The sequence below is a fragment of the Anastrepha ludens genome, chromosome 6, assembly GCF_028408465.1.
Source record: "Anastrepha ludens isolate Willacy chromosome 6, idAnaLude1.1, whole genome shotgun sequence".
In the NCBI taxonomy this organism is placed as follows: domain Eukaryota; kingdom Metazoa; phylum Arthropoda; class Insecta; order Diptera; family Tephritidae; genus Anastrepha; species Anastrepha ludens.
In genome coordinates this window covers 7,341,337-7,368,430 of record NC_071502.1, presented here as the reverse complement: position 1 = coordinate 7,368,430, position 27,094 = coordinate 7,341,337, and the positions used below count along the sequence as shown (strand labels likewise).

General features: G+C 35.3%; 2 protein-coding genes across 5 annotated transcripts in view; one reads left to right on the top strand and one right to left on the bottom strand.

The window, feature by feature from the left end:
• The window catches only part of LOC128866622 (uncharacterized), a 146,121-nt gene that overhangs the window by 9,914 nt on the left and 109,113 nt on the right, over window positions 1–27,094 (bottom strand). Inside the window, exon 1 of one of the 4 annotated variants that reach the window (XM_054107498.1) lies at window positions 2,849–2,940. The exons of 1 other annotated variant lie outside the window; for it this stretch is intronic. The gene's annotated coding sequence lies outside the window, so the exon portion shown is untranslated. Of the gene's footprint in view, window positions 1–2,661; window positions 2,752–2,832; window positions 2,941–27,094 lie in introns of those variants that run through there. 2 more of the 4 variants (XM_054107497.1, XM_054107496.1) reach the window with 2 other exon arrangements.
• Window positions 14,218–26,207, top strand: LOC128866624 (uncharacterized). The gene is made up of 4 exons (XM_054107500.1): window positions 14,218–14,652; window positions 14,842–15,332; window positions 20,783–21,149; window positions 25,745–26,207. Exons 1-4 carry the CDS (start codon window positions 14,370–14,372, stop codon window positions 25,933–25,935), a joined length of 1,332 nt encoding a protein of 443 aa, XP_053963475.1. The 5' UTR covers window positions 14,218–14,369; the 3' UTR covers window positions 25,936–26,207.

Genomic DNA, 27,094 nt, shown 5'->3' with positions numbered 1-27,094 from the left:
ATGGTAAATTTAGAAATAAGTTCCACAGCTTTAAAAATCGTGTAAGATGAAAAAAACTCTAAATATATTATTTTGCGAAAAAACCCGTTAAAAAGAAGAAATAATGAAATCCATGTTACATAAGTATTTATAAAACAAAAATAAATTATTTTAGTTAAAAAAAATTAAAATTAATGTACAGTGAAAATTCAATCCATTAGTACATAACATATAAGAATTTAAAATAAAATTTCGAGGAAAAAATCAATTTCGCTACTCGATAACAAGCGGGCAAATTTATTTTTGGACTGGACCAAAAATGCTATCGTCAGTAGATACCATATGTCAGATATGTCCAGCCCATCTGCCATCTAAACATTGTTTTTTGCTTTCTCGAGTTATTATGGGATTAGGGATAGTCAGAATTTTCATAAAATTGGATTTTGTTTTTTCCATTTTCTTAAACAAAAATATCTTAAAAATATTGTGTGAAAATTTGAAGTGAATCCGACAAATACTTTTCGAGTTATTTAACAAAGGGCGCTCGGAGCGTTCGCAAAACTTTAAATGCGATTTTCTCAAAACTATGTTTTTTGAACTGGTGATCACTGTAACTTGTAACCGCTTGGGAGATTTCAATCAAATTTATACTGATTTTGAAAAACTTAAAAAACTTGTGGCGGTTTTTTTTTTTTTTTTGAAAAATTACGATTTTTTTTAAACAATTAATTGTCGGTTTTTTTTCTGGAAATCTGAAAAATATTTCCTGAGACCGCCATATTGTTCATTTTGAAAAAAAGCCTCGATCAGGCACAAGATTATCTATTAATAAAACTAATTTCTGTTGCCCGATTGATTTTAGCTGAATCTCCAAGGATTTGTGATGATCACCGCAAGAGACTTCTGGAGAAACGGGTTCCACACAAACAGCGATAACTTTTCCAATAATATTTTTTTTTTTTTAATTTTGCTAGGACAAGCAGAAAAATGATGTATTAATGCTATGTTTTTATTTTTGTAAAATAAAGCAATTGACTAGCAAAAAAAGAAATGATTGAGAATCATAATTTTTCGGGCCGCTGATTTTGTTGCTTATATAAGGTGGCGCAAAATTAATCAACCAATGGGGAAGTTTATAACTTTTGCAAATGACGTCGCATGCTGGTCATACTAGGCACTTGTGAATGTGATCAAAAACAAAACAGGATGACTAAATTTGTGCCACCTTGTACACCACTTGTTATTTAGTTGGACGCGGCTCAAGGAGTTATACACAGTTAGAATTTTCAAAAAATCAATTTTTTTTTTATTTTTACATATATTTGGAAATACACACAGAAAATTCCGGTGAATATTTTCGAAGTTACACGTAAATTTGAAAAGGCGTTTCAAAGTGCTTGAAAGTACAAGGTAAACTTTAAACGCGTTTTTCTCAAAATGGTGTTTTCAAAGTTGGTGACCAACATTACTCGAAAACGGCTAAACCGATTAGTCTCAAATTTTAACACGAGCTTCTTAAATATGTTTCTTAGTAATTAATTGAGGTTTTTTCTCACCGATAAATATTTTTTTTATAAACAATTTAAGCCTAAAATTTTGGTCAAAAGTCGATAAAACTGCTATTTTGTCAAATAAATTTATTTTGCTTATTCCTTGAATTAATTACTAGATTTAACATTACAAAACATCTTTTTTGAGAGGAGCTCCCAGAAATCAGCTGTAGGTCTTTTCCTAATAAATATTTTTACTAATACTAAGTCTTAAAACAGTTAAAAGATAACATAATATACATATGTATGTACAAGTTTTTAGATCAATAAATTTTAAAGTTTTTTCATAAAAAATTCTGGAAAATTCGCTTCTTTTCGACCTTCTAACTGTATATAACCCCTTAAAGATTACATAGAAATTTTAATGTATAGTTGGACTTGGTTAGTTCAAAAACCTACTTATTGCCCTTACACGAACATTTTTTACTTAACCCTTAACCCCTGTATATGAGCCCTAATATGGTATTTCAGTTTTCATTCAATTTCATTTCCAAATTAGTTCAAACTAAATATTTTAATTCCTCAATAAAAATATATTTATCAATAAACCGCAAACGAATTTGGTGGGGTGGTTGAAAAAGCAGAATTGAGGTGCGAGTGCATTTCAAAAAACGTTAACCGAGCAAAACGTAAGTACTTTTTAAAAAAAAAAAAAAAAAAAAAAAAATATTTTCATGGAGTCGATACATTCATCTTTATCGGCAGATAATAGTTTTTTCGCTTATCAACTGCTTTCTATACCTTACGACTAGTTTTTATATATGGCTCCGTAAGAAAAAAAGTCCCAAATATACAACTTTTTCATTATTTTTCTTTAATATGTCTTATTGATAATTAAATAAAGTCAATTCCACCGTGAAACATTTTTTTCAACGCTTTATTAATTCATGCAGTAAGGGTTAATAAGACATCATTTTAGAAATTACGGTTTGTTTAGCAAAACATTTATTGTTTTGAGATTCCTGTGCAAAAACGAAAATTTCGTGTAACAAATTTATTAGTGAATTGGTTATTTCAAAATCGAGTAAAAAATACCGTGCAAAAAGAGAGTTGGGTGTATTTACACACATCACACATATGCACATACATATGTACACTCATAAATATGTTAATACATCAAGTTTTTACCTACGCGTGGCGGGTTTTTGTTTTTGTTTTCAATTTGTACTAATTGTTTATTGGTGATTAGGAAATATTTTTAATTGCATTCCAATAGTCAGACGTCAGAAATTCAATGAATTATGTATTTAAATATTTATATATTTATTGTAGGAACATATGGTTGGTTGCCTCTTTTCCATACCAATTGATTCACTCACTGATAAGCAACTTGTGGTAGACTTTTGTCACATCCGCACACACACAAAAACTAACACAATTACGCAGGATTTCACAAAAATATACGCTTAGGGGTTTCTTTATAATATTTAATATTTCTTTATGATATTTTTTCACTAAAACTTTCCACTTTATTACTCAAAAACCACCAAACATCACATATCATAATTGTAAATATGTTTGCATGCAAGTAAACATTGACGTTGCTCTAAGAAAACAGCTGTACTCTCGTCCGGCATAGTGCCAAATGTCGACAACTAATCGAGATATGTCGCAACGAGTAACAGTCATACATTTTTATGGTAACTAAAAGCTCCCATAAAAGTTTGCAAAGTGTGCGCTCACAAATGCTTTTTGGTGTTTCTCATATTTTTTCGTATTATATTAGTTTTTGTTGCATTTCGGCCTCCTCAAACATTCAACTTTCTCGCACGCCCGCACTGAACGAAAGCTACACTACTATGTATGTGCATATGTACATTTGTATGTGGAGAAATATACTGTGTGTTTATATTTTTATTTAAGCAAATATTATATAAAAACCATTTGCTCACTATCGCAACTTTTGTTTTTAACATCAACACCAGCGTAGGTATTTAAAATTACAATTTTTTATAAAATTCGAATAACTTCTTATGCCAGCAGGGGTTTGAATGATTCGACTCAGAGTTTAAAATCATATTTATTAGGGCTGGCAATCCTGAAATTCTGTAGTAACGGGATTTGGGTGCCTTTTGAGTATCGAAAATATGGGATTAGCTGATGTGAGTGCGAAGATAACTTATGGGGTTAGGGGTAGTCAAAGGTCCGAAAAAATGATGATTTTCAATAATTTAAATTTGTTTGCTAGTCAGTTGCTTTATTTTATTGTACAAAAATGAAAACATAGCATTAATACATCATGTTTCGACTTGACTTTAGCAAAATTTCAAAAAAAAAAAAATTTCTCCAGAAGCTCCTTGCCATGATCATCGCAAGTCCTTGGAGATCCATCTGAAATCAATCGGACACGAGAAATTAGTTTTATTAATAGATAATCTTCTGCCTGCCAATATGGCGACCTCAGGAAATAAATATTTTTCATATTTTCGAAAAAAACCGACAGTTAATTGTTTAAAAAAATCGAAATTTGTGATCTAATCTATCAAGCGGGTTTTAAGTTGCAGTGATCACCAGTTCAAAAAACATAGTTTTGAGAAAAACGCATTTAAAGTTTTCCTATCGAGCTCCGGAGCGCTCGAGTGCCCTTTGTTAATTATGGAATTGTGGAATAACTCGAAAAGTATTTGTCGGATTCACTTCAAATTTTCACACAATATTTTTAAAATATTATACAATACTTTAAGAAAATGCAAAAAAACAAACAAAAATTTTTTTGAAAATTCTGACTACCCTTAGTCCCTTATACATTTTTCCAGTTAAAATATAGAAAATTGGGTATACGATTTTAACACACACCCCAGATAGATTACAAAATTGCAACATCAATGAGAGAAAGAGAGCGTCGTAGTACGATAAATTCACTTTTCAATAACAATAAAACTATAAAAATAATACAACAATAATAAAACAAAATATCCCATTATTCCGCTAGCAAATCAGCAAATTCTGTCAAATACCCCAAGAGCGAGAAATCAAAATATATAGATTGACGAAACCAACACAAGCTTGGGTCTTGTCGAGGCCCTATGCTCCCGAGAGGAGGGAACAAGGAAAACAAAAAAGATAAGAAAAATGATACGGCTACTCTTCACCATTTTTGCAGTCATCCACTACCGGGTTATTCAATTTCGATGAGGCCACACAAGCGCACGTGGCACGGAACTTATGGTCGGACGTCCAATTGAAATCAAAACACCATCAATAAGAGGCTATGAGCTTATCAGCTTCGTATACAAATGAGTGATATAGGCCAGGAAGAACCATTTTTCTAGAACACAGTAGTTGAGTTTTGGGTGTGGGGCATGGAACACAATAATGCGTGATATACAAGCAGTCCAGGTATTTATCAATAGCAGTTTTCGAAAAAATTTTACTCATTTTCTGGCCTGACACTATCACTAACACCGATCTTTGGGCATTAACGTGGGCATGTGCTCGTTCGTTTTGAAATCCGACGGCGAAAGTGGAAATAGGTCGGTCACACACAGCGAAAACCACATGGAGATATCTCAAAAGTAGCCCTAGACTGGAACCCGCAAGACACTCGGAGTTGTGGTAGGCCATCTAACACGTGGAGACGGCGACTAGTGGAAGCAGAATCAGATCAAGCACTCTGCGAACAAACACCCTCCATCCAAATCAGCATGCGTACAGTGTAGGAAGGTCTACGGACACTGCGCTGTATCAGCTATCTACGGTGATCCAGAGTGCTTTGGACCGTGAGGAATCAGTTCTTTGATATTGAGGAAGTTTTCGGCAACGCTTCTCTCTGACTGGAAAAGGAACTTGCAGAGATTTATATGCAAACATACACGGACAGCTGAAACCGTAACGGCAGACAGTAGAATCCAACTACAAACAAGTAAAGGGTACCCGCAGGGGGAAGGACGATATTACCACCTTCAAGGCTTGCTTCACTTGATGATAAACTGCGGCATGGCATGTTAAGGATACGCGGATGACGTAATTATATCATACCAAGAAGCAAATTCGAGAACTCTCTTGACATAATGCAAGGAGCTTGATACGTGACAAAGATATGGTGTGCTGGGGTGGGTCGGGATATAAACTCGTTCAAAACAACTATCATTGCCATCACCAGGAAAGCAGTCTTACTGGGACTGACGGAAATCAGCATGGACGGAGTTTTTACAGGAATCCTGGGCGAAGTTAAGTTAGTTATTCAACAATCAGTCAAGAGTAACAAGGAGAGTTTCGGTGAAAGAAGAGAGATGTCCTCCAAGAATATGGAATCAGTGAGCCTGTAGCTCACGGGCATTCTCACAGGCCATTGCAGATTGCGTAGTCATCTGTACAGAATCGGGATATGATTCACTGACTCCTGTCGTTTCAGCAACCAATCCCCGTAGACTTGTTCTTGAATATGACGCAATAGCACGGAAAAGGTTGAGACATCTCGGCCAGGCATACGTTCAGACCAAACCACCTCTATCTTAAGTTTGATAAGGGGTTTGGATGAGGTACTGTGATGTGCAGAGGCCACAAAGACACTGCGGTCGAAGTGCAAGCCTCAAATTTTATTCATTCATTCATTCATTCAAGCATGGAATACAATTCTATTCAAATAACTTCCATGGCTTAGTTTACAGTAATGCGAAGTGGTCCAAATAGTTTAGACGCTGTTAACGATTTTTCTGAAAATTGGTTTATTTGTAGGTCAAATTGTATAACCAAAAGTAAACTGAAAAAATTAAAAAATAAATTCATAATCTTCAAATTTGTTCAATGTGGAAAGTTTTAGTATAAAGTTTTTTAAAGTGAAATATCTTTGGTTATTTTTAACATTTGTATAAATAATTTTAAAATATACTTTTTAAAAAAATTGGTTTGATAACAAAAGTTGGAAACAAATGTCTTCTTTTTTCTTGTCGTTTGTGAAAAACGGCCTCCTTCAGATGTGTTTTTGAAGTGAAACTTCTTAGGCGTCGATGGACGAGCGAGAATGGAGAGTAAAATTTCAAGGCCATGCACCGTTTCGGGTATTTTCGTTCCGCGAGAGGGAAAAAAGATATAACGTAGAGCAAAAGGAGAGAGAGAGCTATACCTTATTTTTATCTTAGATACACTTTAGGCTATTTTTCCTGAGTTTTTCCTTGTGGTTGCTAATTTCTAGTAAGAATTAACACTGCCTACTTTTTGGCGCTTGTTTGTTGGTGCAAACCTGTAGGAAATATATTTTTGGTGCCTACTGTTTGGGGCGTTTTCTTCTTCTGTCGTTAATAACTGTGACTTAGCAAAGCAGTTCTTGAAAGCTTCATAATGGGATTCTCATATCTATTCGAGTCATATTCAACTACGTACAGCCAACAGCGAAAAATCCGTGCAAAATATTGCTCCAGCGAAGCGCTAGCTTACGTACATACATATATAACGGTCCCTTTGTATATCAATCGAAGCGTCGCTACGTGCATTAGTAAGCAGATAGACGATATTTTCAGAAAAATCTACGACATTGTCCAAATTACTTGGATCACTTGACGTGGAATCGCTCAGCAGAGTACTCTGTCTAATTTTCAGTTCGTTCATTAGAGGCAAAGAAATCGATAGTTCAAATTCCAAACGCCAGATGGCCTAGCCTGTATTTAAATTTTAGTTAAACGTAATAATTTTATTTAGTCATTAGCATAACTGGATACAATTAACAAATTTTACATAACCTGCACACAAATGCACCGTCATCGTACAGTCAATTTGATGAACTCTACACCCATTTTCATTCATTAAAGTCCTATTAAGCTATGTAAACACACACACATGCGCTTGTCTGATTCTATAATTACTACAAATATTTGTATTGTTACAATTAAAAACACTTACAATGACAACATTTTTAATATATGGTTGGTGATAAATAATTACAGGGAAAAAATCTAATTTTATATGCATTTATTCATACAAATCACTCATAGATGCCCTTGAATGTCGTATTGAGATAAACTGCTTTTTGATTGACAATAATTCAGTGTTGTTCAAAATGTTAACACATACGATTCCATTGAAACCAAATACGCGGCTTAGTTGTGAAATGTGGAAATTCTCGCATGTCAAAAGAATTTTCTTCAAAGATGTCTCGGAACCAAAATAGATTCCCATACAAATTTCAGTATCCGTTGATTGATTTAGATGTACATATATGCACATTAAGGTGCTTTACTCTCCATAAAAAAGAAATCGTTACTGTTTTTTTCAAAGCAATTACAATTGGTTAAATTTTAAAACTTCCAATTACATTTTTTGCCAAAAAATATCACGATTTACATGAACTGGACCGATTTGGAGGCACCTCCAAATTTGCCATTATTTTGTTTCCGTTGATCAAATTTTTAAACGATTTCATGCGAGCCTTTTAAGCTGAAACACTTCTATAAACTGAGGTGGTTTTTTGGAAAAAAAATTTTTTAAAAGTAATTAATTTTATTTATTTACAACTCGGTCCAGCTCATCTAAATGGCGCACACTGCTTATCAAAAACACGGGTCTACGAGTGGTACGAGGCTTTTGCAGAGGGACGAGAAGTCGTGGAAGATTTGCCCCGATCTGGTCGCCTATCAACGTTTTCAACGGATGAAACGTCAACAAAGTCAAGGAAATGGCGCTGAAAAACCATCATTTAAGTTTGAGGGAGGTAACTTGTGACCTTAGCGTGTCTCACGAATCAATTTGCAACATTGTACAACATCAATTGGGCATGCGACGCGTGGCTGCTCGACTCGTTCTAAGAGAATTGAATTTCTTTCAAATAATTCATCGGAAGAAGGTGGCTGAAGACATGCTTGAGTAAGTGAATTCGGACCCAACGTTTATCCAGCGCATCATAACAGTCATAACAAATGATGAGACGTGGCTAACTGAGTTTGACATGCAAACCAGTCAACCAGTCAAGAGGCGGATATTTGGCGCTATCCACATGAGCCGAAACCCAAAAAACCACGTCAAAATCGGTCAAAAGTGAAAGTCATGCTACTCGTTTTCTTTGATTATCATGGTTTTGTGCACTCGAAACTCGTTTCAAATGGTTCTGCGATAAATAAAGAATATTATTTGGAAGTTATGCGATGTTTGAGAGAGAGAGAGGGAGAGAATGTGAGTAGGAAACGACCCAATTTGTGGAAAGGAAACTCATGGATCTTGCACCATGACAACGCACCGTCTCACAAGGCTCATAATGTGAACACTTGTTTGAGCAAAAACTCAAGAAATATCATCGAAGAATCACCGTATTGACCAGATTTAGCCCAGTGCGACTTCTTCCTTTTCCCAAAACTTAAACTTCCACTCCGTGGACGCTGCTTTGAGCTGAAGAAGATCTCTGCAAATACGTTTAAAAGGTGCTTTGATGACTGGACTAATCGTTGGCATATGTGTATTGCTTCGAATGGAGCCTCTTTTGAAGACAACAAAATAAAGTTTGCGTTTTATTGAACAATTCCCAGCACTTTTTTGACAAAATGTATAAATCAATCAAGGGATGCTGAAATTTGTATGAGACTGTATTTTGGTTTGAGATTAATTCACGTGAAGCAATTTAATAATAAATAGTAGATGTTGAACTATGAGCGTTCCGCCTATTCGTTTCGCAATACAAAATTGAATTTTTATTTAGCTCATTACTAGGGTGATTCCAATTGAATGTGGTGTGCAAAATCTTTTTTAAGAAATATATATACAATATAATTTGTTTAAGAAATATATATATACACCTATATATATATATGGCCAAGTTCGTCCTCCTATGCGTGGGATGCATCGTAATGTTTTTAACAAATGAAGTGGAAAGAAATAGACTCGGAGGTTTGCCATTGCTTTTCATGTTATGCCCTTCCGAATGGTAGTCACGCACCAACCAATTCGGCTTTGCCTAAAATACGAACCCTAAAAACTAAATAAATCTAACGGTTCTAATTCCTTCCCAATGTCCTGTGATATAGTTGTATTGGGGTAGGCCGAGAGATGATGATTAAAAACTCAAACATCCAGGCATATGCACTTTAGTCATAAGAAGTACAATGGGATAACAGAAAGTATGGATGCAAGACGGGTAGATGGGTGTATATCACAAGGTCAACTTCAACTTCAAACTTTGCTGACTGTTTATGCAATAAATTTTCTCAATATAACAAAGAAACTGACCCAGTCATCCGACAGCCAATACCTATGATAGTTATATGTTAGTCCAAGGAATGGTGCGCTGTGATCAACATAATTAACAGTCATAGTGCGCTGCTTCTCAGCTTGATAAGGAATTCCACTTCTATTCTATTCAGCTTTGTTGTGCTACGCAGGTGTTGAGGCTGCACCAAGGCTCCCTGTGTTCTTAGTGCACTGGGTATGGCATTCATTTATCGATTTCTGCAAAATCTGAGTCGACAGTTGGCACAGATTCCATTGGAAGACTTGCAGATCAACAGTTCGCACCACAGTGTCCTGATGCCCGCATTAGTTCAAACTTGTTCTTCTTCGTGGAAGAATTTCGCCTCAATTTACATTCCTGGATAGTTTTTGAGAAGATGCTAGCATTTTAATTTTTTTTAATTTTTTATTTCTTTCAGGGCAGACTGACTATTTCTGAGAACTTTGATTTGGTATTCACGCCATCTCCTCTCAATTGTCCATTCCGCTGTACGGAGTATTGCAGAAAACCCTAGTAGAGAGACCGTGAGTAAGAGAAGTTGTCATGCAGATGGCATTTAATACCAATTCATTTTTCGGTCTCGGAGCCATCCGTGCAAAAATGTTTTGCCAAATCTCCTAAAAGAATTTCTGTATCGCCCTATAGTCAGGTTGGCGCTGTTTACCTCCAAAAGGAGACTTCTGGTACAAGTGCATCATTTCAGACTAGAAGTCAGGGATATCGCTCTGACAATTGCCCATATAATTTCCTGTGTCTAGAAGAGCAGTCCGATTGTTATATCACATTTCATAGAAATGTAACCGACACAAAAAATTGTCCATTTTGACATGTCACAGAGACTTCGTTTACCTAGGAACCAGCATTAACGCCGATAACAATGTCAGCCTTCAAATCTAACGGAGAATCTCTCTTGCCCACAAGTGGTACTTTGGACTAAGTAGGCAATTGAGTAAAAACGAACAAAACTTACACTCTATAAAGCTGTAACGTATAGCACAGAAGCTTGGACAATGACAATATCCGATTAGGCGTTCTTTGGACTGTTTGAGAGAAAGATTTTCCGAATGGATTTTGGACCTCTGCACGTTGGCGACGGATTGATGAGCTGTATGAGATTTACGACGACATAGACATAGTACAGCGAATAAAGATCCAGCGGCTGGGTTGGCTGGGTCATGTCGTCCGAATGGATACCATCGCTTCGGCTTTGAAGGTATTCGATGGGGTACCAGCTGGTGGTAGCAGAGGAAGAAGGAAACCTCCTGTGGGTTGGAAATATCAGGTGGAAAAGGATTTGGCTTCACTTGGTGTGCTCAACTGGCACGAGAAAGAAACGACTGCGCGCTTTGTTCAACTCGGTAAAATTCGCGTTAGCTGTTGAGTTGACTTAATTGTAGAGTTTTCTTTAGGTTTCTTTTGTACAAACCATTCTTTCCATTCTCTTTTATATACATTTTCTTTTTATTTATTAACCTAACTTTTAATTTTTGTTTTTTTCCAAAAGCTGAATATTTTGACACTTTTCTTAGCTCGCTCACCCGCTCGCATCTACAATTGTCTCACGATGAAGATGGACGAAATTGCGCTCATTTTTCCACTTCAGACTGCGTAATATTGTTTGCTATAATTTTTGAGTGAAAATCAGTATAACCTCCTCATGGGTTAGTTCTGCGCTAGTTCGATTTACTGCAGGGGTCTCTTCGTGTACTTGCGGGGTATTTACTGCATAGTACTTAACATACATAGAACTGCGTATGCACATGAATGCACTCGTATCTCGAGATAAGATATTATTAAGTGATTCCAAACACACACTCCCTCTATTGAATTAATAAGCAGATAGTTGGAGAATATTTAATAGGCCAAGTGCATGGGCATTTGTGAATATACGCAGATACATACTTTTATATGTATACATGCATTTTTCTCTTACCAGGGTTGTCTTTTATATTTTTTGCCCAATAACGGGAACACAGTAAAATAATAATGAAAAAAGTTCTACTGTTTTTTTAAGATATTCTTCTTGAAATTCAACGCAATTGGGCATTCGCTTGAGTCAATTTGCGAAGCACTTTTGCCACTCAGCAGTGGATGCCTCCAGAACGAACTGTTTATCCCTTTGGGGACGGAGCCGCTCGACGGGCGAGCATCGCTGATGACGAGAGGTATTGAAGTGCGGAGTAAAGAAAAAAAAATACGTTGAACGTTATAAAAACTTAAGTCTTTATTCAACACAAGAAAAAATTTTCATAAAATTAAAAAATAATTAACATATAATCAAACTGCTATCACTGGTAATGTTGAAATGCCTGAGCGGATCCTTATTGCACGGATTTCACTTCCACTTGACAAAATAATGCCGTCATTTTCCGCCTTATCAGATTCAAAGTAATATTCGTCAGAACTGTCACTATCTAACGTATCATCTGTAGATCGCTTCGCCTTCGTGCGTAGGATAAAATATAACATATTGTAAGGCGTTTTTCAATAGGTGCGCTTCAACTTTTTTCCGATAGGGAGGGCGAACGACGCAATATTTTTTATTTTTCGCTTATCATTTGTAAACTTCATTAGTATATATTTCATCATGGAACGCTACACACTTGAGCAACGATTGCAAATCGTGCAAATTTTTTATGAAAATAATCGTTCTGTTGCTGCTATCTCTGCTATCATCTTCAGTGATGAAGCTCACTTTTGGCTCAATGGCTTTGTCAACAAGCAAAATATGCGTTACTGGGCAGAAAGCAATCCACACGTGATTCATGAGGCACCGTTGAATCCCGAAAAAATCACTGTTTAGTGCGGTTTACATGCCGGCGGCGTAATTGGCCCATATTTTTTCGTTGACGGGAACGATCGCCACGTTACTGTGAATGGAAATCGATACCGCGACATGATAAACGATTATTTTTGGCCGCAATTGAATGGTATGGACTTAGACGACATGTGGTTTCAACAGGACGGGGCCACAAGCCACACAGCAGACGCTACAATTGATTTGTTGAAGAGTAAGTTCGATGAGCGCATTATTTCCAGAAATGGACCGGTCGAATGGCCGCCGCGCTCGTGTGATTTGACGCCTCTAGACTATTTTCTTTGGGGTTATGTGAAGTCATTGGTCTACAGTAACAAGCCGGCGACGATTTGTGAGCTCAGTGCCAATATTGAACGCGAAATTGCTGGAATTTCGGCCGATTTATGCAAAAGAGTAGTCGAAAATTGAGTTCAACGATTGGACTTCGTAAAACGTGCCCGCGGTGGTCATGCAAAAGAAATCGAATTTCATACTTAAATGTATATGTTCAAACTCGATAATAAAAAAAAAATTAGTTAAAAAAGTCAAACCGTTTGTGTTTTATTCAAAAAAAAAGTTGAAGCGCTCTTACTGAAAAACGCTTTATATATAAAAAGTCTGCTGGTCAGAGGATGACAGTGAAACTGAGAGACTGAATCGAAGAACGGAAATTCGTTCTGACTCTACCGTCGTCTCACATCGTAACTTTACATTGTAAGGAAGATAAGACTTCATCGCTAATGGCCCCTAATGTCTTTGAATGAATTATCACTCGGAACGACAGACGTCGCGAGCCTTGCAGCTCCGAACTAATTTGGGCGATTATATGCCGGCACGCGTCCGGAACGGTAAAACGGCTTGGGCGGCTATATGCCGACACTCGTCCCCAAAGGGTTAAAGGCTTCAATAGCTTCTTCAGGCATTGAAAAACTTTGGCCTCGCATTTTATTTTTGACGCTCGCTATATGTCACATCTTGTATTATCAAGCGACGCTCACCGCCTTCCTCTGCACCTCTGCATTGGCCAAGATGGGGGTTCCAGTGCTTCCCCACCCTCCCTACAGCCCAGACCTGTCCCCTCCGGACTTCTTCTTGTTCCCGCGCCTGAAAAGTAAGCTGAAAGGGAGGCGTTTCGACTCTATCGAGGCGATCCAAAAAACTGTAACAGCCTAGTTTAAAAAATGTTTCCTGCAGTGGAAGGACCACTACCAGCGGTGTATTGTTGCTCAAGGGTCCTATTTTGAAGAATATTAGTTGTATAAGCCAAAAGGTTTAATTAAACTGCTTAAAAAAATAAGGCTCATCACTTTTCAATCAAACCCTGTACACTGGTGACACAATGGACCCTAGAGGTCTAAGTGAGTTCTTCTTACAGATCAGCCAGCACTACATACCTAGCCCAACTTACAGGATGAACTAATTATATTTTTGTACAAAAAAAATAATTTACATTTTTTATTTAATTTTAATTATAAAAAGTATAGAATAGAAGTAGTCAAGACTGGCCAACATGTTGCGGAACCATAATTTTTTCACATGCTGTTTGTATGACATGACATGCAGCTTTAAATTCTGATAATACTTAAATTGGCAAGTAATAAATATTTACGAAACTTAGCAATCTCCAGTCGACACAAAAAGCTCTTCTCTATTCTAAGCCTTTCAGCTAGCATGTACGTAGCTAATGCTTGCAACTATGAAGTGTTACATTGTTACATTGTTTATTAATTCAAGAGCAAAGCTTTTTTCAGAATAGTATTTCGTTGGACGCTGATCGAGGTAGATGTGTTCTGCACACCGTATATCGTTTAAAGAAGTTTGTTAAGTGAGAAAAAAATAAATATAAAAAGAAAAGAGAGTAATAAAGCGTGAGTGAGTGCATAACAATAAGATGTCAGCGAATTCAAGTAACAAAAGAGAATCAGAGGCGGTGAAGGGCGCGCCCGAAGCGGGAGATGAAGCTGCAACAGCAGCTAATGTACCACCACCCGCCGCTATGGCTGCTGCGCGCCAAATGCCCGACTGGCTAAAGGGAGAATTATTCGTGGATCTGCTCAAGAAGAACGTGCCCGATTTTAAGGCCATTAAAAGTTTCAGCGCCAAGCCAGCTCAAAATGCAGGCGAAAATTATGCCACGCTAATGGCTTTGGTGCAAATGGAAGTGGAATTTGAAAGTATGTTTAGATTAAAAAAATGAATAATAAAAATAAAGAAATAAATAAATTAATAAATAAATAAATAATTAAAATAAATAAAAAATAAAAATAAATAAATAAATAATAAAAATAAATATATAACAAAAATAAATAAAAAATGAAAAATGAAAAAAAGTGAATATTTTAAACTTATTATCGAAATTCTAGCTGGAAAAACGAAGCAACTATCGTATATGTTGAAACTGCCGATTGAGACGGTGCAAAAGATGATGATGGGTCACAATATATTCGACATCGAAAGCGCCATGTACCGTGATGTGATACCCGAATTGGAACAGTTGTATAGTGACGTTGGTGTTAAAGTGAAATTCGCGCCACAATTCTATGAGCTACAGACGCCATCCGAATTCGGTGTTATACTCCTGGAAGATTTGCGTCAGCGCAGCTTCAAGAATGCCAATCGCTTGGAAGGTTTCGATATGGAGCATGTTAAATGTGTTTTAAAAAAGCTAGCCCAATGGCATGCCGCCTCAGCGGTGCGCGTTGAAAGCAAGGGCCCATATCCAAAACCTATCGCTACCGGAATTCTCACCGAGCAATTTGTAGAGATTATGAAAGCTATGAATGAATCGAGTACAAAATTGTTTAACGAGTGTGTGCGCACATATAAGGGGCACGAAGAGTACATAGAAAGCATGGTGAGTACGTGCGTCAGTGCAAAAGTGCAGTGCGAATGAGTTTTTGCTATAAAAGCTGCGCATGTCATATGCGATATAAATCACTTAACTAAGTTGCGCATTTACATAAAAACTAGCGGACCGTCACCCGCTTCGCTGGGTGAAAGAAAAATATAAATGAAAAGTGTTCTTTGTTTTTTTCTTGTTTCATCATTTAATTCATGCTCGGCCATTATTTTGTGACTTATTCTAATAACAATGTTTTATTTATTTTAGTGACTTACTCTAATGATTGTAAACTAACAACTTATTCTAAAGCTTTCTGATACACAAAATTTTGGTTTTATTTTCATGCGGTGTATAAATATAAAGTAACGATGGTTTCCCTACTCGAGAACATCCTACATACAGTTACCCATGTCCAAAGCATGGATAAGTTAGGTCAATTCCACATAATTGAAGTGTTTGACCTTGAGACCTATTGATTGTAATAGCAAAAGCAAGGCGAATGGGAAATTGAAGTCGCTTAAAATCAAAAGGCAAATCTGTTGTCATTGGAATGCGCGGAATCAAAACATCTTCACCTTTAAATTTGCCTTTCAAAATTGTTGCTTCAATTACATTGTCCATTGTCCGTTTCACTGCTAATCTTGTCCCATTGCATAGTTTCGGCTGATTGATATTTCGCAACATAATGATCACAGCGCCGACTTTCAATTGCAAACGATGTGGTGGCAAGCCAGGCAAATTAAGTGAATTCATAAATTCAATTGGATAATTCACTACATCGGCGGGATTAGTGATTGAATCAATTGATTTATAGGTGACAACTTCACCTGGAATTTGAGTCAAAATACTGGCATTGATTTCATTGACATCGACATTTTTGGTAGCTAATATACACTGAAGAGCAAAACTGTAACAAAATGTAATACTTTCTATTTCAACACATTTTTTTTTAGACATGTTTTAACAAATCAAATATTTTTTTTGCATAACTTTGTTGGCATGTATGTACTCTCTCTCTCAAACCGGTTTGGTGTCAATGCAACAACAACAACACTAGTAGCAAGCAATAATGCAAATAAAGACAAATGTTACAGTTTTGCACTCACTCTTAATTTTCAGGCTGCACCTGGCTGTCAACTGACTGGCATCAATATCCAGCATCTTTAGTGCTTCTTTGGGAGTGACCGCCTTGCTGCTTGTTACCAAATTTGCCAGATGGCGGGCATCGCGGTCGCTTATCTTCCTTGGCCGGCCTCCTTTGTTACTGGGAATAGCGTCTGGTACATTTTTCCGCAGCCTTTGTACAGCCATGTGGCTCACTTCGAATTTTTTAGCTATTTTTCTTATAGACTCGCCCTTCTTCAGCAAATCAATTATTTGGCGTTGTACTTCCCGATTTAACATTTTGTCTTATTCACGGTCACGTTTATAATAATTAAAAATCCACCAAATATATAATTACGAGAAAAATAACGGAAAATTTGAAAATTAAGAGTGAGTGCAAAACTGTAACATTTGTCTTTATTTGCATTATTGCTTGCTACTAGTGTTGTTGTTGTTGCATTGACACCAAACCGGTTTGAGAGAGAGAGTACATACATGCCAACAAAGTTATGCAAAAAAAATATTTGATTTGTTAAAACATGTCTAAAAAAGAATGTGTTGAAATAGAAAGTATTACATTTTGTTACAGTTTTGCTCTTCAGTGTAGCTCTCTCGCTTAGCCAATCTTGATTTCGATAGTTTTGTACAATATTTGGGAATACATTTTGCACTAATTGTACTCTTGATTCTGTTACGGTACAAAAATTTGTTGGAAGTGTGATCATGCCTGTATTCTTATCAATTGGCTTTCGTCCATTTCCAATTTGCAACAAATGTTCGGAAAATTCAGCAGCTGTTGGACCATTCTGTAACTGCACACGAACATTAGTAGTTAATGTGAGTTTTTGAACATATCTCCACAGATTAGAATATTTAAGGCACGCTCTCAATTCATCGGCTGCTGTTGATTTGGGAATAATAGGCAAAGTTTGTCGAAAATTACCGGCCAATAGAATTAGTGCACCACCAAATATGTTTGTGTTATTTCGAAAATCTTTCAGTGTTCTATTTAAGGCTTCCAGTGGTTTTTTATGAGCCATCGTACATTCATCCCATACAATAATTTTACATCTTTGTAAAACCTTTCCCATTCCAGAATTTTTAGAAATGTTGCAAGTTGGTTCTTCATTTACTTGCATATTTAATGGCAACTTTAATGCAGAATGTGCAGTGCGACCGCCGCCCAATAAAGTTGCCGCTATTCCAGATGATGCCAAAGCCAATGCAATATTATTCTGTGATCGAATGGTGGCCAAAATTAACGACAACAAAAGCGTTTTTCCAGTCCCACCTGGTGCATCTAAGAAGAATATTCCTCCTCTTTCATTTGCAACATTGTCTATAATTGTGTCATATGCCTGTCTTTATTCTGTGTTTAATTTTGGTAGGTTTGTTGTTACAAATGTGTTCAGATCATTCCGATCATGTTCTTTTTCACTCAGAGTTTTATTTGCAATCATCAGGCAAAAGTCTTCGATTTTAATTAATGCCTCATTATATAATTCATCTGTATAATTCAAATTTGGATTTGCAGTAATGCGACGTATTTGATGTAGGATATCTTCTGTCATGTATTCTTGGTAAGTACTCCACAATTCTTTTGGGTTTGCAGGGAAACATGTAGCAATAATGATGGCAAATAGTGTTCTTATCTAGTGTGGAGAACTTGTTGCACATGCATCCATAAGAGTTGCATCCCACTGATTATCATTTTCAAACAAATTTAATTCTTTGCATGCTTGCTGATAAGTACAACAAAGATGACCATTAACTCGTTTCAAACTTTCGAATGATCTTGGGCCGGGAATATCAACTAAGAGTAAACGTAAATAGAAACATTCCACTTTACTTGGATGCTCAGTGTAAAGTCGTCCGATTACATCACCCAAATGAACACCTGGATATCCATCTACAGGTATTCCTCGTTGCCTTTGTACCCAGGACCTTGATGATGCATTCCAAGTATAATATTTAGGAACATTTGAATAAATCAATGTTCTTGCAAATGAATCTGTTTCACATAAGTTGAAAAATGCAGTTAGTGTTGTTGCTGGTGGTCGTTCGGCCATTTATTGAGCAGTATTTTCAGTGAAATAAACACTTTGTTCATTTTCTAAATGGACTGACAAATGAATAACAGCTGGATGGCGATCATGAATCGGAAATGATAATATTCTCCAAACTGCTTCGTTGCTACTAATGTATCTTCCCATTTGGTAATTAGTAATTTCATCATTTCGATTTACAACTCCAAATACTGCCATGCCTATTCCTTTATTGATATACATATTTGCATATGTATTTGATGGATTTTACGGAGTTACAATATTCAACATTTATATGTGCGTTAAATGTTTTCGATAATAATTTGGAATACGGAACTATCCAACGGTTATCGATCTCCACATCTTGATTATTTATTTTCACAGTGACTGTTTTTCCATTATCTTCTGGTGATCTTCTACGTTTTTTTGTTTTTTTTTTGTCGGGACAACTAGCAAGTTGGTTGATTGTATCTTCCACCTTTATCAGATGAAAATCTTTCGATTGTTGTTTTAAAACCTTGCACCAAAAAATTGTGTGTGTGTAATAAATCTTGTACCTCTCTCATAATGACTGTTTATATTTCTGGAAAATGCACACCGCGCTTCAAGTTCATCATCGTTGTCATTAATGAAATAAATTTTCAAAAATTTTGACTCTTGATCGGGTAGTGGTAGTAATGATAATAGGTTCAGTGATATGCTTGCCCTTGAATCTGAAAAAAGCCATAATTTGTGTCCATAAAATCTAATGATTCATTAGATGTGTCAGCGAATGTTGTTGAACGTTGAAGCTTATGTATTACCTTGAACGTTGGCATGAAGTTATCGGTTATAATTTTTCCACCCAAAACATGAATTATATGAGGAAATTTTTTCAAGAAAATGTTTGGAATCCGGTGATGTTCCCGATAATAATGTAGCTAATGGTTCGGGCGGATATTGTATGCCTGGTAAACGAACTTTTCCTGCAGCGCAACACATGCCTGGTGTTTCAGTTTTGAATTTCAATGCTTGACAAAATCCGCAAATTTTATCCATACTTCCAATGGCAACGTATTTGTGAGATGAATAATCAAGTTGTGGATTATATTGAAATGCTGCACCATTCAAATTTACAGAATTGATATTCATTGGCCGATTTTGAGAACGTGACCTAGTACGATCTCTTTGTTGACTTAATCTATCAGCATGATTTTCCTCACTTTCATTTTGTCTGTGATTTTGTACATTTCTATTGTGACATGTATTACGTCCGATGTTAGCATGTCTTCTACCTCTTGGCATTTCTTTTACCGAATCAAAGGGGTCTTCTTTATATCACTCTGAGCTCTTGATTGCTACTTTTCTTGTTTTTAAACTGGAATTCAAATTACAATAACATACTGTTACCGCCATCTTTTAAAAATATAATTGAACTGTGTGCACGCGTTGAAATGAAAATTACACAGAACAGAAATGGGAAATGATCAGCAAAAATAATATATATTTTTGAAATTTTTCGTGAAAATATCGTTGGAAAATGTGAAAACAATCTCTTCTCTTAAATATTGCTGACGCCCTTTTTTTATCTCTTTGGTTGATGCCTGGAAACTGCTTCACTTGAACACTTTGCCAAATAAAACACTTTCTTGTTAGTTTTAACACTTACTTTCACTATGCACTATTACTGATAACCTTTGGTAATCTTCTAAGAAAACAGCCTTGCTTAAGTACTTTTTTAGCGACGACCTGTTCAGGTTCGTTGAGCTAATGGTTTTGCTTCGGTTATCCCGAAGTGTGGGTGTAAAGAAGAAGTATTTAAGCAAAGTGTTAAGTTAGTCACAGCAGCATTGCGTTACGATTAATTATTGCAGGCCGTCAGCTACAGCTTTGCCTGCTAATTTGTATGTTTCTATTCTATGCGAATGCAGGCGTGCAGCCACTGCTGTATGAATATATGTATATGTATGTATGTTTGCATTCCATTGAAATGTATGTAATGGAATGAAAATTTAGGCATAAATACTGCTGCGTTAACTTGTACATATGTGAGTAAAATGTACGCTCCATGCAACCGTTTACAATAACAACCACACGCGTAAAAAGAACGCTGCCTCGTGTATACTGTGTGATGACGAAGAAGTAAAGGAGATTTTAACCAAACACAGTTACAAATCTTCTCCACATGTGTCTCTTCAATGTGGCAAAGTTTGGTTAAAATCGGTTGAGCCATTCTCCGTAAAGTCCATCACAACGCGAAAAACGGCTGAATTTTTATATATATAGATACATACATACGTGAATTTATTATATTTTTTTGGTTTTTTTTTGTAGGAAAGGAGCCAAGATAAGATGTTCGACAACTTTCGTTCGATGATGCAAATCGATCCAAATGAATTTAATGTTTTGAATCACGGCGATTTTTGGGCCAACAATATCATGTTCCAATATGACGCGTTCGGTAAAATTAGGGAAACATATTTCGTTGATTTTCAGATGCCGCGTTATGGACCACCGGTGCATGACCTGTACAATGTGCTGCTGTCTTCGACACAATATGAAATCAAGTTGAAATATTTTGAATATTTCATCATGTATTACCACAACCAGCTGATTGAGTATTTGAAATTGCTGAAGTATCCCAAAAAATTGCCTGCTTTGAAAGATCTACACATAGCGTTGTACAAATATGACTTTTGGGGTGAGTATGACAGGAGGGTGGTGAATGTATGAGACGCGAGTGACATTCAAGTCAAGTAACAGTCAAGTGGTTCCAGAATTTTCGACTTTGTGGGAAATTTCACTGAAAGTTAGTTTAGCTTGTGTAGACTGAGAAGTAAATTGACACATTTTGAAAACAAAATTTATAATTTTGAGATTTAGTCAAAGTTTAAAAATTTCGGTACAAAGTTAAAGTGAAATATCTTAGGTTCTTCTTAATACAAAAAATAATTTTGTAATGTTTTCGGATAAAATATGATTTGAAACAAATTTTTACTTTATTTCTTCAAAAATATTTTATTGCGCAAAATTTAGGGATTATTGTTTTTGTAATTTTTGAAAAACTCCCATTTGTGTTTGTTCTATTTGAATGAATGTTATTAAAAAATTACAAAAAAAAAAAAAAAAATTTACATGAAAAAAATGTTTTATAATTTTTTGGGATAAAATATAATTTAAAAAATATATATATTTCTTCTTTAAAAATATTTTATTGCTTAAGGGATTTTTGTTTTTTTTTTCATTGTTTAAAATACCAATATGTTTTTTATCGTATCTTAATGAATTTTCTTAAAAAATTAACATATACAAATTTTTTTTTTTATATTTTAGGATAAAATATATTATCATTAAAAAAAATGTTTATTTTATTTCGTTTAAAATATTTCATTGCTCAAAAATTTGGGGTTCATTTGTTTTGTAATTTTTGAAAAAAAAACACCCATATGTTTTTATTGTATTTCAAGAATTTTATTCAAAAATTACAAAAAAAATTTGACATAAAAAATTTCTTCTATATCAGCGAATAATTTTTTTTTTTATAATTTTCGAAAAACATCCATAATAATGAATTTTATTTAAAAATTACAAAAAAAATTTCTTTTATAAGTTTTTAGGATAAAATATGATTTCATTATTTTATTTGTTTGTAATTGTTGAAAAAACACCCACATGTTTTTATTGTATTTCAAGAATTTTATTCAAAAATTACATAAAAAATTTAACATAAAAAATGTCTTTTATATCAATGAATAATTTTTTTTTGTAATTTTCGAAAAACATCCATAATAATGAATTTTATTTTAAAATTACAAAAAAAATTTCTTTTATAAGTTTTTGGCATAAAATATTGTTTAAAAAAAATGTTTATTTTATTTCTTTAAAAATATTTGATTGCTTAAAAATTTAGAGTTTATTTTTTTTGTAATTTTTGAAAAAAAAACACCCATATATTTTTATTTTATTTCAACGAATTTTATTCAAAAATGAAGCAGTATTTCCGAAAGCAGTATTTCAGAAAGAAAAACTCGTGTCGATGTAATTCACGTTTTTATTCTAACTGCCGTTTTTACATTTTTGTCATCGCCTACTATCTAATGTATAATTGTACATTGTTCGTTATGAGAGCAGGATTGGTTTGCAGAGTTGTATTTAGAATTCAACAAAAAATTAAAAAAAAAAAAAATTTTACTTAAAAAAAATTTCAGATTTTAGGATAAAATATGATTTCAAAAGAATGTTTACGTTATTTCTTTGATAATATTTTATTGATCAAAATTTAGGGACTATTTATTTTTGTTATATTTGAAAAACACCTATGCATTTTTATGGTGTTTTATTGATTTTTTGTTAATTACAAACAAAAATTTAACACAAAAAAATTTCTCTAATAGTTTTTTAGAATAAAATATGATTTCAAACAAAATTTTTATTTTATTTCTATAAAAATATTTTATTGCTCAAAATGTAGGGATTTTTTGTAATTTTTGAAAAAACACTCTTTTGTTTTTTATTAAAATTCAATGAATTTTATTGAAAATTACAATATAAAAAAATTTTAAAATTTAAAATTAAAAAAAACTTTAAATTAAAAAAAAATTGTAAAATTTAAAATTAAAAAACAGTTTAAAAATTTTAAAATAAATTTTTTGTTTTACAATTTTGAAGATAAAATATGATTTCAAGCAAAAAAATTGATTTTATTTCTATTAATATATTTTATTACTCAAAATTAAAGGATTATGTTTTTTATATGGAAGAACACGCAACATCGTCCGCAAAAAAAAAGAAAAATGTGTAAAATATATGTTGAAATCTGGCAAGGTGAATCTTCTTACGTTCTTCATTTCCTTTATTCTTACTGATATATGTACACACAGTTTTCTGTTACTTCGAAATAAACCACTGAAGTTAAAAGAGTAATAGTTGATCAGTATATTAGGGAATACAATCTAGCTAAATTCCCACTGCATCGACTTCAATTTGCCTATCAACAGGGAAAATCCACTGAGACTGCAATACACAGCCTGGTAACAGTTATTGAAAAGGCTATTGAGTCCAAACAGATAGCTCTATGTGCATTTATTGACATATCAGGAGCTTTTGATAACACCTCCTATGAGGCAATCTATAATGCCCTATATCTAAAGGAGGTACCTGAACCCATCACTAGATGGATAATATTCATGCTGAAATCTAGGACGATCAGCACCGAACTAGGAGGAACAATCAAATCTATTAAAGCCACAAGAGGTTGCCCTCAAGGTGGCGTACTCTCACCTCTTCTGTGGACTCTAGTTATAGATGAACTTCTCCACAAACTGAATAACCTAGGATTTCACACTCAGGGTTACGCTGATGACCTAGTAGTTTATGTATTAGGCTGGCATGAGGAAACCATTTCGGATCGCATGCAGCAAGCCCTTACAATAATAAACAAATGGTGCACGGAAAACGGGCTTTCCATTAACCCATCCAAAACAGCACTTGTACCGTTTACTAGGAGAAGGAACATAAATCTCAAATGTCCGACCCTTAATGGAACAACACTTCAACTCTCGACAGAAGCGAACTACCTTGGCGTCAGTCTTGACAAAACGCTTACGTGGAATTCCCATATTGAGAGAGTTACTTCAAAAGCCACAAGGCATTCTTTGCCTGTACAAGGCTTTTTGTCATTACATGGGGACTAAGCCCTAGAATGACCTTCTGGACATTCACCACAGTTGTAAAACCCATAGTCACTTATGCATCCTTAGCATGGTGGCCCAAGGTCAAGCAAAGAAAGGCGGCAAACGAATTAAGCAAACTGCATCGCCTGGTATGTGTTGGTATTACAGGGGCTATGAAAACGTGTCCCACGGATGCATTGGGTGTGCTCCTGAACATACCACCGCTTCCAATTCTAATTGAAAGGGAAGCTCGCTCGAGTGCCTTAAGACTAAAAGGTATATCTGAACTTAAAAGTGGGGATATGAAAGGACATTTAAAGATCTTAGAAGACTTCCTACATAGTCCCATTCTTCATAGGGATGATATACTATCACCCAAACCAATACTCTTCAGGAACTTCCAAGTTATAACCAATGAACGAACAGACTGGAGAACTAACTCTATCACTTTCAAACCTGGCTCCCAGCTATGGTTTACTGATGGGTCCAAATTGGAAAATGGTAGAACAGGGGCAGGAATCATAGGGCCCAAATTCAAAAAATCGATTCCGATGGGATCCTACCCAACTATATTCCAGGCAGAAATACATGCCATTGAAATATGTGTGAGAGAATGCCTTAGAAGGAAAATGAGAGGTACTCACATCTACATACTTTCAGATAGCCAAGCGGCTCTAAAAGCCCTTCTATCAGCAACTATCACCTCTAAATTGGTAAATGATTGCCTAAACCTTCTAAATACGTTAGGAAACCTCAACACAGTAACACTATGTTGGATTCCGGGACATGAAGGACATGTGGGAAATGAAATGGCTGATGACCTTGCAAAACAAGGAGCAAATATGCAACTTACTGGTCCTGAGCCTTTCTGTGGACTAACAAAAGGCCACATAAATGAATTCCTTAGGAAATGGGAAGAGAGAAAACTTACCGCACACTGGCTAAACTGTGCCGGCCAGCGTCAAGCTAAACTATTCCTAAGTCCCAACAAAGGAATATCTGACAAACTTCTCTCACTAAACAGAGTAGATCTGCGTCTTTTAACCGGATACCTTACAGGTCACTGCAGCCTGAGGTACCATCTAAATAATATTGGTCTATCCGAGACCAATGTCTGCCGCTTTTGCGAAATGGACATAGAAAGCTCAGAACATGTGCTTTGTGAATGTCCTGCGTTGGGCAGACAAAGACTTCACCACCTTGGTGGTATCGTAGTATCTCCATGCAATCTTTGGAACAACAAACCCAAAACTGTGCTAAAATTTCTAAAAAGCCTAAAACTCTAGGGTTACAAAATAGGCCTTTCACAATAGATCAACTCTGGTCGCAGTGCGTAATGGCCTTCTAATAATATTGTAATAATAAAAGAGTAACTTAGCACGCGTCTTTTAATAATATACGCGACTTCGGAGCCACTTAAAACTAGCATTTTATTGCACAAAATTCGGCTGGCTATAAAACTGCACCAACATTTTTTTTTCAAATTTCCGAAAAAACGTGTGGAGCTTTAATGAAAATTCTTGAGTTTTGTTATTTCGACGAATGGCTAACCACTATTTTTATTGCGGACCTCATACATTCATATATTCCATAAACCTTTTTAAATCATTTTTTCCTTTTACAGGTCCTGCTGTGGTTTCGGGTCACATGGGCATAGTGCTGCTCGATCCCACCGATGGGGCTAATGCTGATAACTTACTTGGCAACACACCAGGTGGTATAGAATTCAAAAAACTGATGTATACGAATGACCGATATCGCAAACACGCCGAGGCAGTCTTACCATGGCTGCATAATCGCGGTGCTTTTGAGTGATAAAAGAAACGGAAGTGATAACAAATTTTTTGCAAACAAGTTGAATATTTATATACGAGTATTCACAGTTTTGCGAGCTTTTTATAAATGCATACATGTGTAGGTGTTTTTATCAGGACGCCTATGTGTTGTATGTATAACAAGGTGCAATATTTTTAGCTATATTCAGTGTACGTATGTATGTATGTTGCTGTGTAGTCTTATGACATTTTCGTAATCAATTAATGACATGCATTTAAGTAATAAAGCCATTTTACGTAATAAAAAGTTTTGTGCCTTAGCCTTTCAATTAATTTTCATTGTGTATGCATGTATCGGGTGTTTTTCTTAGCTGCATGAGAACTATCGATATCGATAATTTGGGTTTGAATGCTGAGAATGCCAAACTGTGTTGACATTTCTGTCCAGTAACGTTTGGCAAGTCATCACGCTTTGAAATTGTGGACATTTTCTCTGAAAGAAAAAAAAATATATATATTGGGTAGTCGAAAAAGTCTTTTCGTATTTTGTCAATAGATGTCGTTGGAGTCATCTATCTCCAGAGCTACCAATCACAATGTGTCATATCATATGGTGTTAGAAAGGTGACATTTTAAGCTTCATTTAAGCAAAAAAAAAAATTAAATTCGGAGAAGTTATAGCTGCTCAAAAATGAGTGAAAATAATGAAGAAATTCGGTATATTTTGAAATTTTTGTATAAAAAGGGAAGAATGTCACGCAAGCCACCAATGAAATTTGTGAAGTTTACGGAGATGATGCTGTATCTGTTCGTGTAGCACAACAATGGTTCGCTCGCTTCCGTTCTGGAAATTTCGATGTGAAAGATGCACCTCGCTCCGGTCGAACTGTCGTTGAAAAAGTCGATGAAATTATTGAAAAGATTGACCAGGACTGTCACATAAGCTGCCACGACATCGCCAAGGCACTAAACATTCATCATCAAACGGTTTTGAACCATTTAAAAAAGGCTGGTTACAAAAAGAAGCTCGATGTTTGGGTACCACATGAATTGTCTGTGAAAAATTTAATGGACCGAATTAACATCTGCGATTCGTTGCTGAAACGATATGAAATCGAACCATTTCTGAAGCGAATGGTAACAGGAGACAAAAGGTGGATCAAATACGACAATAATGTGCGAGAAAGATCATGATGCAA

Coding starts and splice junctions, on each gene's coding strand:
- LOC128866624 (XM_054107500.1), top strand. CDS start 14,370: ATGTCAGCGAATTCAAGTAACAAAAGAGAATCAGAGGCGGTGAAGGGC. Junction 14,653..14,841: donor AATGGAAGTGGAATTTGAAA/GTATGTTTAGAT, acceptor TCGAAATTCTAG/CTGGAAAAACGAAGCAACTA. Junction 21,150..25,744: donor GTACAAATATGACTTTTGGG/GTGAGTATGACA, acceptor TTCCTTTTACAG/GTCCTGCTGTGGTTTCGGGT.